At 42.2% G+C, this 14,931-nt stretch overlaps 1 protein-coding gene across 1 annotated transcript; it reads left to right on the forward strand.

The window, feature by feature from the left end:
- The first annotated feature begins 1,108 nt into the window (after positions 1-1,108).
- LOC135577093 (protein NYNRIN-like) lies at positions 1,109-7,720 on the forward strand. Its single transcript, XM_065044790.1, has one exon. The coding sequence runs from the start codon at positions 3,583-3,585 to the stop codon at positions 6,805-6,807; it is 3,225 nt and encodes a 1,074-aa protein (XP_064900862.1). The 5' UTR covers positions 1,109-3,582; the 3' UTR covers positions 6,808-7,720.
- Positions 7,721-14,931: the final 7,211 nt, after the last annotated feature.

Raw genomic sequence — 14,931 nt, forward strand, 5'->3', positions numbered from 1 at the left:
GCTGTCACCTCATGAAATCTTAATGGGTAGACCCATGTGACTGCCTCATACAGCACCTTTAACTCTGGCACAGACAGATTTACATCTAACAGATTATACCCTCTTAAAATACTGTCAGACAGTAATGAAATGCATAAGGACTTTCTACACACAGCTGAAAGAAGCCTTACCTGAACCCACCACTGAGGTTTGCCACTCCTTGAAACCAGGAGACTGAGTCTACACTAAGGTCTATCAGCGAAAACATGCCCTCCAGCCGTGCTGGAAGGGACCTTATCAGGTACTGTTAATTACTAATACTGAGGTAAATTTCAAGGGCCTGCTCAACTGAATCCACCACACTTCCCAGTGTAAAAGGGTCACATCACCTTCAGACACAACGCAGAGCATATCGGCTGCCACAGCAGAGCTGAATGATCTGAATAAAGTTCCTTTGACCAAATGTCAACAGAAGTACAATCTATGGCCTCTCAAATAGGCTTTGATAACGTTATAGTTATCACCTGAACTTGTTTTGTTAAAGAAATGTTCTTGACCCTAGGTTTCCCCGTAGCATAGTCTCAGACGCCTGTTCTTAAAAAATAATGTAATCAAAATGTTATAGTTGAATTGAATTTTGTGGGCTGTGTTTTGATTCTGTAGACCGTATCCAAGATTCTTAGCTTTGATACTGTATCCAGGTTCAGAATGTGCATTCAAGCATGATTTTATATAATTATACCCTATTCTTGAAATTGACATAGATTTATGACATATTCTTTAGAACAGGTAACTTAAACCATACCCTATTCTTAAGATTTATATAGATTTATGATATATTCTTTAAAACAGGTAAAAACAGGTAACTTAGAAATAACTGATAAACATGCGAATGTTACTTAGCATTGCTTAGATAGACAATTTGTGTTAGAATAGGTGTGGGATATGCTAATGGTTGTCAGGAATTGTAATGCATATGTATGTGATCAAATTGTATAAATATGGTGTAGTCTGAATCAGTGGCTGAAGCCAGCTTTGGGTGCGAACCCCTGGTTTCCCAGCGCTGAAATAAAGCACCGCATATAACTGCACCTGTGGTTATGTGTCTTGAACGCTAACATTTTTGGCGACCCAGGTGGGACCTCGCGAGCATTGCTGAGGCGGATCGCGTCTTGATCCTGCTCCAGCTAGCACCGAGGTATTCTTGGGGAGTGCATCGGACGCGACCGACCCTCTGCTGCTCACGACGGACCTCTGACTGGTAAGAAGGTGCTTTATCTGGATTGTTGGGTACCCACTTGGTCTGGTTCTGGTCTGGTAGCCTGCTGGTCAGGCATCTGGTAGCCTGCCGGTCAGACGCGGCGAAAGCCACGCTCGGTTGGGCAGGGAGCTCCCGTGGTATTGCCTAGGCAGCCGTCCGTCAGACAGAGGGAAACCTCTGCAGGTTCGGCATCTGGTCTGGTTATTTGTGCCGCAGGTTCGGCACCTGGTCTGGTTATTTGTGCGCACCTGGTCTGGTTATTTGTGCGCACCTGGTCTGGTTATTTGTGCTGCTCAGCACCTGGTCCGTGGTTCCTGTGATTTAGTCTGTACTTGCTGTTGAAATCGGTGATCTGATCCGTGTTTACTGTTGTTCTAGTGAAGTTATCTGTGTTATCTTTCTGTGTTGATATGTCTGATTCAAAAGTGTCGCCGTTGAATTGTTTATTGAAGTATTGGAAAGAGGCTGGGTTTGGACAATCTATGCATAAAAAGAAGTTAATTGAGTATTGCACTCATTGGTGGCCTGAGTATAAATTACCAAATGAAGTACAGTGGCCGCCGGAGGGCACTTTGAACCATGAAATTATTGCTGAATTAATGAGGTTTTGTCAGAGAGAGGGCAAATGGGATGAAGTTCCATACGTTGATCTCTTCTTCTATCTCGAGCGAAAACATGATTGGAGAGAGAGCTGTGGGTTAATGTTGGTGCAAGGTAGCAGCAATAATAAGTGCGTGGGATGCACAACGGAAAAGAAATGCATGACGTGTTTGGCTGTAGAAAACAGCAGTGGTAATGATTCAAAGACGGATTTACTGTGTTTTGATGTTGCGCCTTCTGAGGAAGGGGTACCAATTAGACCCTCCGCGCCTGTCCTTCCCGTCGATAGTGATGACGAATCAAGTGATGAAAGGGGGGCTATAGCCGGTGTAAAAGGAATAACCGTAACTCCAATATCTCACCGAACTAGAAACAGAGAAAAGGAAAAGGAAGCACAAAGGGGGGGAGGTTTATCGAATGTGATAGCACCCCTGCGGCAGGCGGTAGGTGTTGGGGGGGAACCGGTCTATGTAAAAGTTCCATTTTCGCCGGGGGATTTAGTGATCTGGAAGCAGTCAGCTGGTCCTTATAGGGAAAACCCAGATAAGGTTGCAAAAGTGATTAAGATGATAATTAAGACGCAGAATCCTGATTGGGATGATTTACAAGTCATTCTAGATACATTAATGGATTCTACAGAAAAGGATATGGTTATACGGGCTGCAAGGGATAAGGTGAAAGAAGATATCCGGAATGGGAGAGTAGAGGGGAATGTTGATGAGAATTTTCCAAAGGAGGATCCCCGATGGAATTATAATACAGGAGGCGGGTTATGTCATCTCCGGAGGTATCAAGATTGGTTATTGATCGGTGTTCAAACTGCTATGCCGAAGCAAATGAATTGGTCAAAATTGTATAATGTAAGGCAGGAAAGGAATGAGTCTCCCTCAGCCTTTTTAGAAAGATTAAAAGAAGCTGCCAAAAGATATACGGATTTAGACGTAGAAACGGAACAAGCAAAAATTCAGTTGGCTCTAATTTTCTTAGGGCAATCTCAAGATGATATTCGAAAGAAGCTGCAGAAATTAGAGGGTGCACAATTAAGGGATCTGGACGTAATGTTGGAAACAGCTTGGAAAGTTTATAATAATAGAGAAAAAGAACAATCGAGACGCCACCAGCAAAATTTGTTGGCTTTGATCCAGGGACAAGGCAGGGGAATAGGGGTCCGGGGTAGGGCAGCTGGAAATAGTCGAGGAGGTGGTCGGGGACGTGGTTCGTGGAGTGCCCAAGGAACTCCCCTGAGACCCCTCATGAGGCTTGGCATAAATCAATGTGCTTATTGTAAGCAAGAAGGACACTGGAAAAATGAATGCCCGGCTAGGAGCCCTGTGGGTCAGATGTCCAATGCGACGGGAAATGCGGTACAGACTATGGTGTTAGGGGAATACAGTAACAACAGCTGACTATATGAAGGCACGGAAGTGAAAACCCAGAATAAGGAGCCCTTAGTGACAATACAAGTGGGAGACCGGGATGTAAGATTTTTAGTAGATACGGGGGCTACTTACTCTGTATTAAATTCCTTACAGGGGGCAGTGGGTCACAGAGCTACAACAATTGTTGGTGCCACAGGGAAGGAGGAAGTACGGCCATTCCTGCAACCTTTGGATTTGTGTTTTGGAGAAAAGGAGCTAACCCACGAGTTCTTATATGTTCCAGATTGTCCAGTTTCTCTTTTAGGACGAGATTTGCTGACCAAATTAGATGCCACAATAACATTTGAGGATGGAAATTTGGTAATGAAAGTTCCAGAGTCAAAGGTAGGACAAATTTTACTATTAAAGGAAAATCCAATTGTGAAAATACCACAGGCAATAGAGGATGCAGTGATTCCCACGGTATGGGAAACTGATATACCTGGGAAGTCAAAGGCAGCTAAACCTGTGAAAGTAGCGCTGAAGGAAGGTGCTGAACCGGTACGATTAAGACAGTACCCATTGAAATTGGAAGCCAGATTAGGAATAGTATCTTTAATTGAGAAGTTTTTGAAATATGGAATTCTAGAGGAATGTGAATCAGAATATAATACTCCAATTTTTCCAGTAAAGAAACCTGATGGTAGCTATCGACTAGTCCAAGACTTACGAGCAATAAACCAGATCACAAAGGACATACATCCAGTAGTTGCAAATCCGTATACCTTGTTAACATCTGTGAAAGAGAAATATAAATGGTTTACAGTACTTGATTTAAAAGATGCCTTCTTCTGCATACCCCTTGACCAGGAAAGCAAAAAGCTATTCGCTTTCGAATGGGAGAACCCACACAACGGGAGAAAAGCCCAATTAACCTGGACACGCCTTCCACAAGGATTTAAGAATAGTCCAACTATCTTCGGAAATCAACTAGCCAAAGAACTTGAGGAGTGGACTACGAGAGGCTATATCAGAATTCCTCGACAATGGTATTTGTTGCTGCAATATGTGGATGATATTCTGATTGCTGCTGAGACCCAAGAACTTTGCATACAGGTAACAATTGGAATATTGAATCAATTAGGAATGAATGGATATAAAGTGTCAAAAAATAAAGCTCAGATTGCATCCACAACTGTGATCTATCTAGGATGCGAGCTTTCTCAAGGACAGCGAAGACTAGGTATAAACCGTGTACATGCTATCTGTGCGATCTCAGAACCGCGTAACTTACATGAATTAAGATCTTTTCTAGGAATGGCAGGATGGTGCAGGCTCTGGATCATGGACTATGGACTTATTGCCAAACCTTTATACGAGGCACAGAAAAATAAGACCTTGGTGTGGGAAAGACCACAACGAGAAGCTTTTCGGAAATTGAAACAGGCTTTAATGCAAGCGCCTGCTTTGGGCCTACCTGATCTGAGTAAAGACTTCCAGTTATTTGTACATGAACGACAGAGACTTGCTCTAGGGGTATTAACCCAACGGCTGGGATCTTGGAAAAGGCCCGTAGGTTATTTCTCTAAACAACTTGACCCGGTAAGTGCTGGATGGCCGGCGTGCTTGCGGGCGGTGGCTGCTACCGTGATATTAATTCAGGAAGTCCGGAAACTGACTATGGGGAAAAAGATTGAAGTGTTTGTATCCCACATGGTGACTACTGTATTAGAACAAAAGGGGGGCCATTGGCTTTCCCCAAGTAGAATGATGAAATATCAGGCAATTTTAACAGAGCAGGATGATATTATCCTAAAAACAACTAACCTAATGAATCCAGCTGTGTTTTTAAGCGCAGAGACTGAAGAAGAAAATCTGGAACATGATTGTGTGGAGGTCATTGAATATACCCACGCAAGTCGACCTGACCTGAAAGATACCCCGTTGGAGAAGACGGATTGGGAGCTTTTTACTGACGGCAGTAGTTTTGTGGAAAGAGGAGTGCGGTATGCAGGATACGCGATTACTACTGCCAAAACAGTAATTGAAGCTAAATCCCTACCACCAAACACATCAGCACAGAAAGCTGAGTTGATAGCCCTAACTAGGGCATTAGAACTCAGTGAAGACAAAAGGGTCAATATTTGGACTGACTCAAAATATGCATTCGGGGTTGTTCATGTACATGGAGCTCTTTGGAAAGAGCGTGGACTACTCTCCTCCCAAGGAACAAACATCAAGTACCAAAAAGAAATATTGAACTTGATTAATGCTGTTCAAAAGCCATCACTGGTTGCCATCATGCACTGTAAAGCTCATCAGAGTGGGACATCAACAATTATTGAAGGAAACCGACTTGCTGATCAAACAGCCCGATCAGTGGCACGACGAGTCTGGATGATGGTGGGTCTTGTCTCCCAAAAGGTAAGAGCAATTGATTTATTACCTACACCTTCAGAGGCACCTGAATATTCTACAGAAGATGAGAAATTGGCAAGACTAGTAAAAGCCGTCAAGGACAATTCTGGATGGTATGTAACCACCAACGGACAAATTGTGGTCCCGATCACAATTATGAGAGGGATACTTCAGGCGGAGCACCAGAAGTGTCATTGGGGTGCAGAAGCATTGGTAACTTATCTAAGAAAACAAATTATCTCGGTCCAGATGTTAACAATGGCAAAATCTATCACAGCTAAGTGTGAAATTTGCTTGAGAAATAATCCTTTAGTTCGAAGAAAAGTAGATATGGGAAAAATTAGGACAGGTGTACAACCAGGGGATTGTTGGCAGATAGATTATGTGGAACTCCCCAAAACTCGAGGATTTAGATATCTGCTAGTTGGGGTATGCACCTTTTCAGGATGGCCAGAAGCCTTCCCTTGTCGCACCAACCAGGCACAAGAAACTGTAAAATGGTTACTGAAGGAAATAATTCCTAGATTTGGAGTACCATTGGGAATATCATCTGATAGGGGACCGCATTTTATTGCTCAAGTGGTAAAGGAAGTCAGTAGATGTTTGGGAATTAAATGGGAATTACATACCCCATGGAGACCCCAGTCTAGTGGCCAGGTGGAGAAAATGAATCAGACGTTAAAACGACAACTTAGCAAAATTTGCCAGGAAGCAAAAATTCAGTGGCCCCAGGCCTTACCAATAGCGTTATTGCGAATTAGGATTAAACCTAGGAGTGGAATGTCCGTAAGCCCATACGAAATTCTGTATGGCAGACCATATGAAGCACCTGATCCGAATCCAAGTGTACATGTAAAAGGTAATCAGGATGTGTACAATTATGTGTTGTCTCTCGGCAGGACATTGAATCGACTCAGATCTGTACTAGTGTGGAATCGCCCACTAGCACTTGAGAATCCGGTACATGATATAGAACCTGGAGACACAGTGTATATAAAGACTTGGAGAGAAGATCCTTTAAAAGAACGTTGGGACGGACCTTATCAAGTACTTTTAACTACATTTACCGCAATCAAGGTTGCTGAAATAGACTCCTGGATACATTACACCCGAGTGAAGAAAGTCCCAAAACTGTGGCAATCACGATTAGTGGGTCCAACCACACTTAAAATCATAAAGCAGGATGTCTAACTCTTGTTACCGTTTTGTTTTTGTAGTAGTTTATGTACCCAGACTGTATGCCACACTGATTTGCAAAGTCACTGGAGAACAATTATGTAAAACACGAAGGGCTGTAGGAGATAGTGACGATACTCAAATGCCACAAGTAGTACAGAGTGTACAGAATCAGGCAGAGAATCTGATGATAGGACTAATTCGAGATTTTGCACAAACCCAAAATGTCAGTAGCATCACTGCTTGTCTTCCCATCCCGAAATCAGCCGAAGACCCAGTACAGTGGGGAATAATATCTACGACCTTACCAGAAGTAAATAAGACTGGTAAGATAGTGTGTGAGTCCCATACTAAAATAGAGCAAGTGCCAATCGAACAGCAGACAAAAGAGCTTGTTAAGAATGCCATGATAAAGAGAGGTGACTGCTTGAAGTTGCCAGGAGCAACATTTGTAAAGATAGGACGATTTCATAATATTGGGTATTGCACGTATGAAAAGTGGACCACCAAAACAGTATATGAAAAGGTTGAGCGAGCCTATTGGGAATGTAAAGATCAGGATAATCAGAACATAACTGAATCATGGGACAACATGTGGACGTTGAGTATAGTACAGCAATATCAATATAGCGAAGCATTTCCATGGTGTATACGATGGACCAATGTAACAAGAGGAGTAACAGTACCATGGTGGAATTGCTCTCAAGTAATGACCTGCCAGACAGATGTGAAAGAAATACCTCTGTCCATCATTAAAGTTGCAGTAATCGCAGGTTGCATTTGCCAGAAACAATTGGATCCAAAGGAAGCAGTCAAAATAGGCATTGAGGGAGATAAGATAGATTGTAGAGGAACTATAGGTAGTGTGGGACATTTGGTTTGGGCCTTAAGTGATGGAACTTGGACAACACATTTGCCGATAGCAGGACCTGTAAGGGAGGCTACTTTGGGGTTACCAACCCTATGTCCCATTTGGAAGAGGTCACCCCTGAAGAACAGGCAGGAACTCCTACAAGTTAGGCACAAGCGAGAGATAGATGAAGATGATGTGTGGCACGAGCCATCAGGTAGTGTTAAATTCGGCTGGGCATTAGAATCTTTCTTTGCACCAATCGCAGCCTATAGAAACAGAGAAATGATTGACAGATTAATTGGACAGATGGATCGATTGGCAAGGGTAACCAAAAAGGGTTTTCGAGAATTCAATATACAATTGCAAGCTACGACCAAAATGACTTTGCAGAACAGAATGGCACTTGACATAATGTTGCTAAAAGAAAATGGGGTTTGTGGATATTTAAAAGATAGGGTTGATCATTGCTGCATTCATATCCCAAACGTAACCTCTGAAGTGGAAAAAGATATTTCCCAATTAACCCAAACAGAAAAAGAATTGCAAGCGGAAAAACAAGATGTAGAGCAGAGCTGGGTTGGGGCCTTGCTAGGCAAATTGAACCTGAACCTGGGAGGATGGGTACATTCGTTATTGGAGAGTTTATTTTTGCTTGCCATTATAGCTGCTCTTTTCTTTTTGCTCTATGCTTGTATTAAGCATCAAATAAGTCAATCAAAGGCAAGGAACGACCGCATCTTTACTGTCCTTAGCAGATCTACTTTTGACAACCCTCCAGCTTATAAGGAAAATATAATGTAGTGAAAATGCATTGTCTAGGAATAGAAAAGCATTTTCAAAGGGGGGAAATGTTATAGTTGAATTGAATTTTGTGGGCTGTGTTTTGATTCTGTAGACCGTATCCAAGATTCTTAGCTTTGATACTGTATCCAGGTTCAGAATGTGCATTCAAGCATGATTTTATATAATTATACCCTATTCTTGAAATTGACATAGATTTATGACATATTCTTTAGAACAGGTAACTTAAACCATACCCTATTCTTAAGATTGATATAGATTTATGATATATTCTTTAAAACAGGTAAAAACAGGTAACTTAGAAATAACTGATAAACATGCGAATGTTACTTAGCATTGCTTAGATAGACAATTTGTGTTAGAATAGGTGTGGGATATGCTAATGGTTGTCAGGAATTGTAATGCATATGTATGTGATCAAATTGTATAAATATGGTGTAGTCTGAATCAGTGGCTGAAGCCAGCTTTGGGTGCGAACCCCTGGTTTCCCAGCGCTGAAATAAAGCACCGCATATAACTGCACCTGTGGTTATGTGTCTTGAATGCTAACAAAAACGAAAAACAAATTGAAAGGCACAGCAAAGAAACAGTCCGGACTGGGTGCCTCTCAAGGGGAGGGACCCTGAGACAAAAGAGGCTTGGGCTTTTAAACCCTCACAATCTATGCAGCCGTTCATGTGCTGTCCACGTGCCTTCTGGTCCAATGGTAATTCTGGGTCTGGGGACTTCTTTGTTTCTTATGGGATTCTCTTTCTCCATCCTCCAGGCAGTTTTTTTACTCTTCTTATCTAGATGGTTTGCAGCCTCTGCTGACAGAGTTTTGGTACCCGTCTTCAAGGCAGCCCCCCCGCCCCCATCACCAAGCAACCAGGTTAAGATAAGTTCACAACGTGTGGCCTGGAATTCCAGCGAGCATGGCCACTCATGCTAAGTTTGTTTACTCATGCTAAAATGCGAGGGCGAAAACTCATGGACTCCACACAATATGAATTCAAGCGAAGCCATTTATTACAGAAACAAGCCTCCTTATATATGCAGTTATTTCCTGATCACGCGTCCACGCTCCAAGCATGCATTAGCTGATTGGATGTTGTTCATGTTCACGAGCTGTCCACGCGCCCGAGTCTCACTGCTAATAGGTCTGTTGATTTACATCTTGTTGAGGCCCTGAAGCCTCACTCCCACAGCTGGTGCTGTTTTTCAGCCTTCGAGCCGGCCTTGAGATTCCTTTGGCTAGTTCAGAAATAAATCTCCATCTAATAGAAACCCATCCACACAACAACCTCAAGAAAATCCCTCAAATCTCCCACAATTCCCCCTTTTTGTTTTTGAACCAGCCAGGCCTTGTTTACAATACGTGGAATCATCTTTGAAATACACTGCAGCATACAACATATGATTAACAACAATGATTACAGTTACATATAATGTAGCTAAGCCTTACATAATAAGATCAAACAACTACCCACCTATTACCAAGCTTTTAAACCATTTGTCAAACCTTAATCCTACTATGACAATCTTATTAGCGTGCTGTTTTAGTTTGTCTAAAGTACTATGAATAGATCCAGAATGATTAAACAAGTTAATACAACATCTTTCTCTTAAATTCATCACAACCATGTCCTTACGATAACAACAAAAATCTATAGCAACACGACTTTGAAGTATAACATGCCTAATACCATCAACATCTACTATTAATTGAGCTAGTATCTCAGAAGTTAGATTAGCCTGTTTAAAAGACCAATAGCTTAACTTTGATATGTCTCCTAAAGCTTTACCAGCTGCTAGACTAGGGAGAAGGAGTGAGTGCAGTAGATACTATGGTAGGAATGTCTCATAATTTTACCTCATTTTTGCATTGACTATCTAAGTATAATATCACCCTTTTGACTCTCCTGCTATTTGCTCAAATTGCCATTCTCCACAGAAGGTACACCACCTGCTTGCGGATAGGCTTCTAGACCACCAAGTCTGTGAGCATCTATAACACTGAATTAGGATCCACGGTTTACATCTGAAACAGTCCTCACAACTTATCTCCCTCCTGTCCATCTGCATCCGTTGAATCTTTGTTGAATCCACTTCAATCCTCGGCCTGTAATGACACAAGCATAACCTTTTCCCCAGGTTATAAATTGATGTGGCCTTTTCCATTTACCATTAACTAGTGATTTGACCATAACTAATGTAGGTTCTTTCTGATATAGCATGTTTTTGGGTCATACTTGCAGTGTTTCATCACAGGGCAAATTTGGGCTGCACCACTTAGATATAAGTGATTCATCACATACAATGCTTTTGACAATTGTTTTTGTGGTGTTTTCCCTACTTCTCCCCCCTTTTTGTTTAAAAACAAAAACAAAACCAAAACAGTTCAGAATCAGATACGTGCGTTGGACCTTAACTATGTACTCAGAATCACAAATCAAATTTAGACGTTCCTCCTTAAAAAGCTCTAAGTAATGTAAAGCTCCGCCAAGTTCTGCTAATTGGGTTGAACCTTCAATGATTTTTACAGAATGATGCCAATTGTTATCTTCACGCCAGACCACTACAGCTTTATGAGACTTCCCAGAACCATCAACAAAAACTGCGCAAGTATGTAGGATCAGACCAACTACAAGTATGGTCTGTGACCTGATGTTAAAGACTTGCAGGTTCTGCAGCAATTTACATTTAGGCATGCCAAAAGCTGTGCTGATAAGAAAATTGGCTAGTGCAATTTACAAGGATGTAGATTGCAAAAAATAAAAAAATCAAAATTCAGTTTCACAAATGGTACATGTATGACAAAAGGATCATGGCTTATTAAGACTTAAATTAATTCCCTGCATTTCTTGATCAGAGTAACAATCGGTAGATCAGTCTGTTAGCAATCTCATCATACTGTCCCACAATAGCCACAGGTTGTTTCTATGTTGTAGCTATAAATAGACAAATCTGCAAGTCCAATAGAATACAGCTAGCTTGTAAGGTTGTCATAAATTTATTCCTCAAAGTTTCCAACTCCATTTTAGCTGTCATATTTATTGGATATTGTTTTCCCTTACCAGATCAAAGTCCTGTTTCAGATCTATCAGTGTAGTGTTTGCTTTATCGAAACATTGGCTGTTAATACCAGTGGAAATACAGCATTCGAAATTTCCTTGGAGATTCCTCACTTGCACAAGCAGATCTGCACCATCCAAGCAGCTTCTTGTAGGCCATGCAACTAAACAGAATTCTCATAAAACCTTATTTGAGCTTACAATTTACTTAACAAATCCTGACCCAAGAGAGGTATAGGGCTTTCTGGCAACTACAAGAATTCATGTATTAAAACTTTGTTCCAGATTTGGCATTCTATTGGTCTCAAAAAACGGCCTTTCTTTCATTCTCTCCCATGACCTCAAAAACTAGCATGGTGAATTTACTAAGAAGTCACTTACAACTAATTACCACAGAATAAGTCTATTAAAAAAAAAAAAAAAAATTGGTTTAATTTCCCAGCTTCATTAGAACTATGGATCCACTGGCAATGCCTTTAAAATTCAACCCTCAGACTCCTTCATGCAGTATTACAGTTCCCTAGCAGTAACATCGCTGGGGAGGGGGGAATAAAACCTCCCTCTTGCCCCCATCTGAGATGGCAGGATCTCCAGTCCAGCATGAAAACAAATCAGTTCGAACTCCACATCAAACCAACCTGGCTCCACTCCACACCCAAATCAGCACCAGTCTGACCCAGAGAAGCACTGAGCACTCTGACCCCCAAAAGCTGACCAGTGTGAAAAGACTGACTTCAGCAAGGAGGTAAAACGATGAGCTCTCTCCCCAGATGTGCCAAAACCTAGGAGACAAGACAGAAGCAAAAAGAAACAACACCAACAACCCCTGATTCAAAGCTGAGAAGCAACACAGTGCCACAACAAGGATGGATGACAATACTCCAGGAAAAAAAAAGACAGAGCGGGGGGAGTAAAGCCCCCCTTTCTCCGCTTAGCAGCGGGCAAACAGTTTTTTTCCATTTTTTTTCTTTCTCTTCTTGCTGCAGTTCAGATATAGCCAAGGCCACGCAGGTGACGTAATCGCTGGTACAAAGTGGGAGGCTCTGGCAAACTCCTCGGTTACAATGAGCTGAGTTTTATACACAATTCCAATTAGCTCAACAGTTGTTACATTCCTCAGCCCCATTTAGCTTTCACAATTTACAGATGTCAAAAACCAGCATATTAACCATCAATCCATTATTCCATTTTCCTAGATCCAAATCAGTTCATATTCTAGCAACTTTTAAATACAATTTCATACAATACCAAGTTCACATCCATCATAGCATTTAGGTGGTTTGTTTGGTTTTGGTTTGGTTTTTATTTTTTGTTTGTTTGTTTGTTTTTCCTTTCTGTTTTCTTTGGTGTTTTGTTTTTGTTTTTGTTTTGGTTTTGGTTTGTTTTTTTTTTTTCAATGCAAAGCAGAGTTTAACAATTTAAATTCTTTTCTGGTCTCAAAATCACTAGATAACAATATAAACAATTACTCTAATGCGTAAGGATGCATCCTAAGGGGGAGCAAGGTGGAATTTTAGCAGTGGAACCGGCTCCCATTTTGTAATTATCTCCCCAAACAAAATTCTTTTGGTACCAAATATAAATATGCAAATTAAAATACTGAGCTCAGATATGAAAACCAAATACCAAGTTCAAATATGCAGATAGATCAGAGTTACACTTATTCAAGACAACATCTCAATTTTTGCATTGCACCTTTGGGCCGCCTACTGCTCAGCCAGGTGGAGGCACCGCTGGGTCTCCCTAATAAAACAGGTCAGTGCGCGCTGGAGCCCAATCGGCACCCACCCCCCACCGCCGCTGCAGCAAGCTGGACTGGGCAAGGCTTTCATTATTGTCTCATCTGGTGTGCTACAACTGTTATTCCAAAGCCAGGATTCTTTACTTGATGTGCATACAAAAAAGCCAAATCCAGCACATCGAGATGAGACACAGCCTATCACAGAGTTGCGCAAATAGGTTATTCAAACAAAAGAATACAACTAAAAGAATAGAATACAATTAAAAAGTTAGTTTGATTAAACTTATTCTGCAACAGTTTTATTCACTTTGTTTTTTTGAAATTGTAGATTTTTTCACTCTGAGGTATTGCATTTGAGTTTATACTACTGGTCGTATACTAATGTAGAGAATTATTATATAATAAGACCTTAGGGAACAAATGATCACAGAATCACAGAATCGACTGGGTTGGAAAAGACCTCAGAGATCATCGAGTCCAACCCTTGGTCCAACTCTAGTCCGTTTACTAGATCATGGCACTAAGTGCCATGTCCAATCTCAGTTTAAAAACCTCCAGGGACGGCGAGTCCACCACCTCCCTGGGCAGGCCATTCAAATGCCTGACCACTCTCTCTGTAAAGAATTTCTTTCTAATATCCAGCCTAAATTTCCCCTGGCAGAGTTTAAGCCCATGCCCCCTTGTCCTATTGCTAACTGCCTGGGAGAAGAGACCAATCCCCACCTGGCTATAACTTCCCTTCAGGTAGTTATAGAGAGTGATGAGGTCACCTCTAAGCCTCCTCTTCTCCAGACTAAACAACCCCAGCTCCCTCAGCCTCTCCCCATAGGTCTTATGTTCAAGTCCCTTCACCAGTCGTGTTGCTCTTCTCTGGACCCGCTCCAGCACTTAAAGGTCTTTCCTGAACTGAGGGGCCCGGAACTGAACACAATACTCCAGGTGTGGCCTCACCAATGCAGAGTACAGGTGAAGGATCACTTCTCTTGTCCTGCAGACCATGCTATTTTTGATACAGGACAGGATACCGTTGGCCTTCTTGGCCACCTGGGCACACTGTTGGCTCATGTTGAGCTTCCTGTCAATTAGTACCCCCAGGTCCCTTTCTGTCTGACTGCTCTCCAGCCACTCTGCGCCCAGCCTGTAGCGCTGCAGGGGGTTGTTGTGACCAAAGTGCAGCACCCGGCACTTGGCCTTATTGAACTTCATCCCATTGGAATCAGCCCATTTTTCCAGTCTATCCAGATCCCTCTGCAGAGCCCTCCTGCCTTCCAGCAGGTCGACACTCCCCCCCAACTTGGTGTCATCAGCAAATTTGCTGATGATGGTCTCAATCCCCTCATCTAAATCGTCAATAAAGATGTTAAACAGGACTGGACCCAACACTGACCCCTGGGGAACACCACTAGTGACTGGCCGCCAGCTAGATGCAGCCCCATTCACCAGCACTCTCTGGGCCCGGCCCTCCAGCCAGTTCTTAACCCAGTGTAGAGTACACTTGTCCAAGCCATGGGCTACCAGCTTTTGCAGGAGTATATTATGGGAGACAGTGTCAAAGGCCTTGCTAAAGTCCAGATAGACCACATTCACAGCTTTCCCCTCATCCACCAGGTGAGTCACCTGATCATAAAAGGAGATCAGGTTGGTCAGACAGGACCTGCCCCTCCTAAACCCATGCTGGCTGGGTCTGATCC

The sequence above is a fragment of the Columba livia genome, chromosome W (assembly GCF_036013475.1).
Source record: "Columba livia isolate bColLiv1 breed racing homer chromosome W, bColLiv1.pat.W.v2, whole genome shotgun sequence".
Taxonomy (NCBI): domain Eukaryota; kingdom Metazoa; phylum Chordata; class Aves; order Columbiformes; family Columbidae; genus Columba; species Columba livia.

Bases quoted from the DNA above. Each gene is read 5' to 3' on its own strand.
- LOC135577093 (XM_065044790.1), top strand. From the start codon at position 3,583: ATGAAAGTTCCAGAGTCAAAGGTAGGACAAATTTTACTATTAAAGGAA.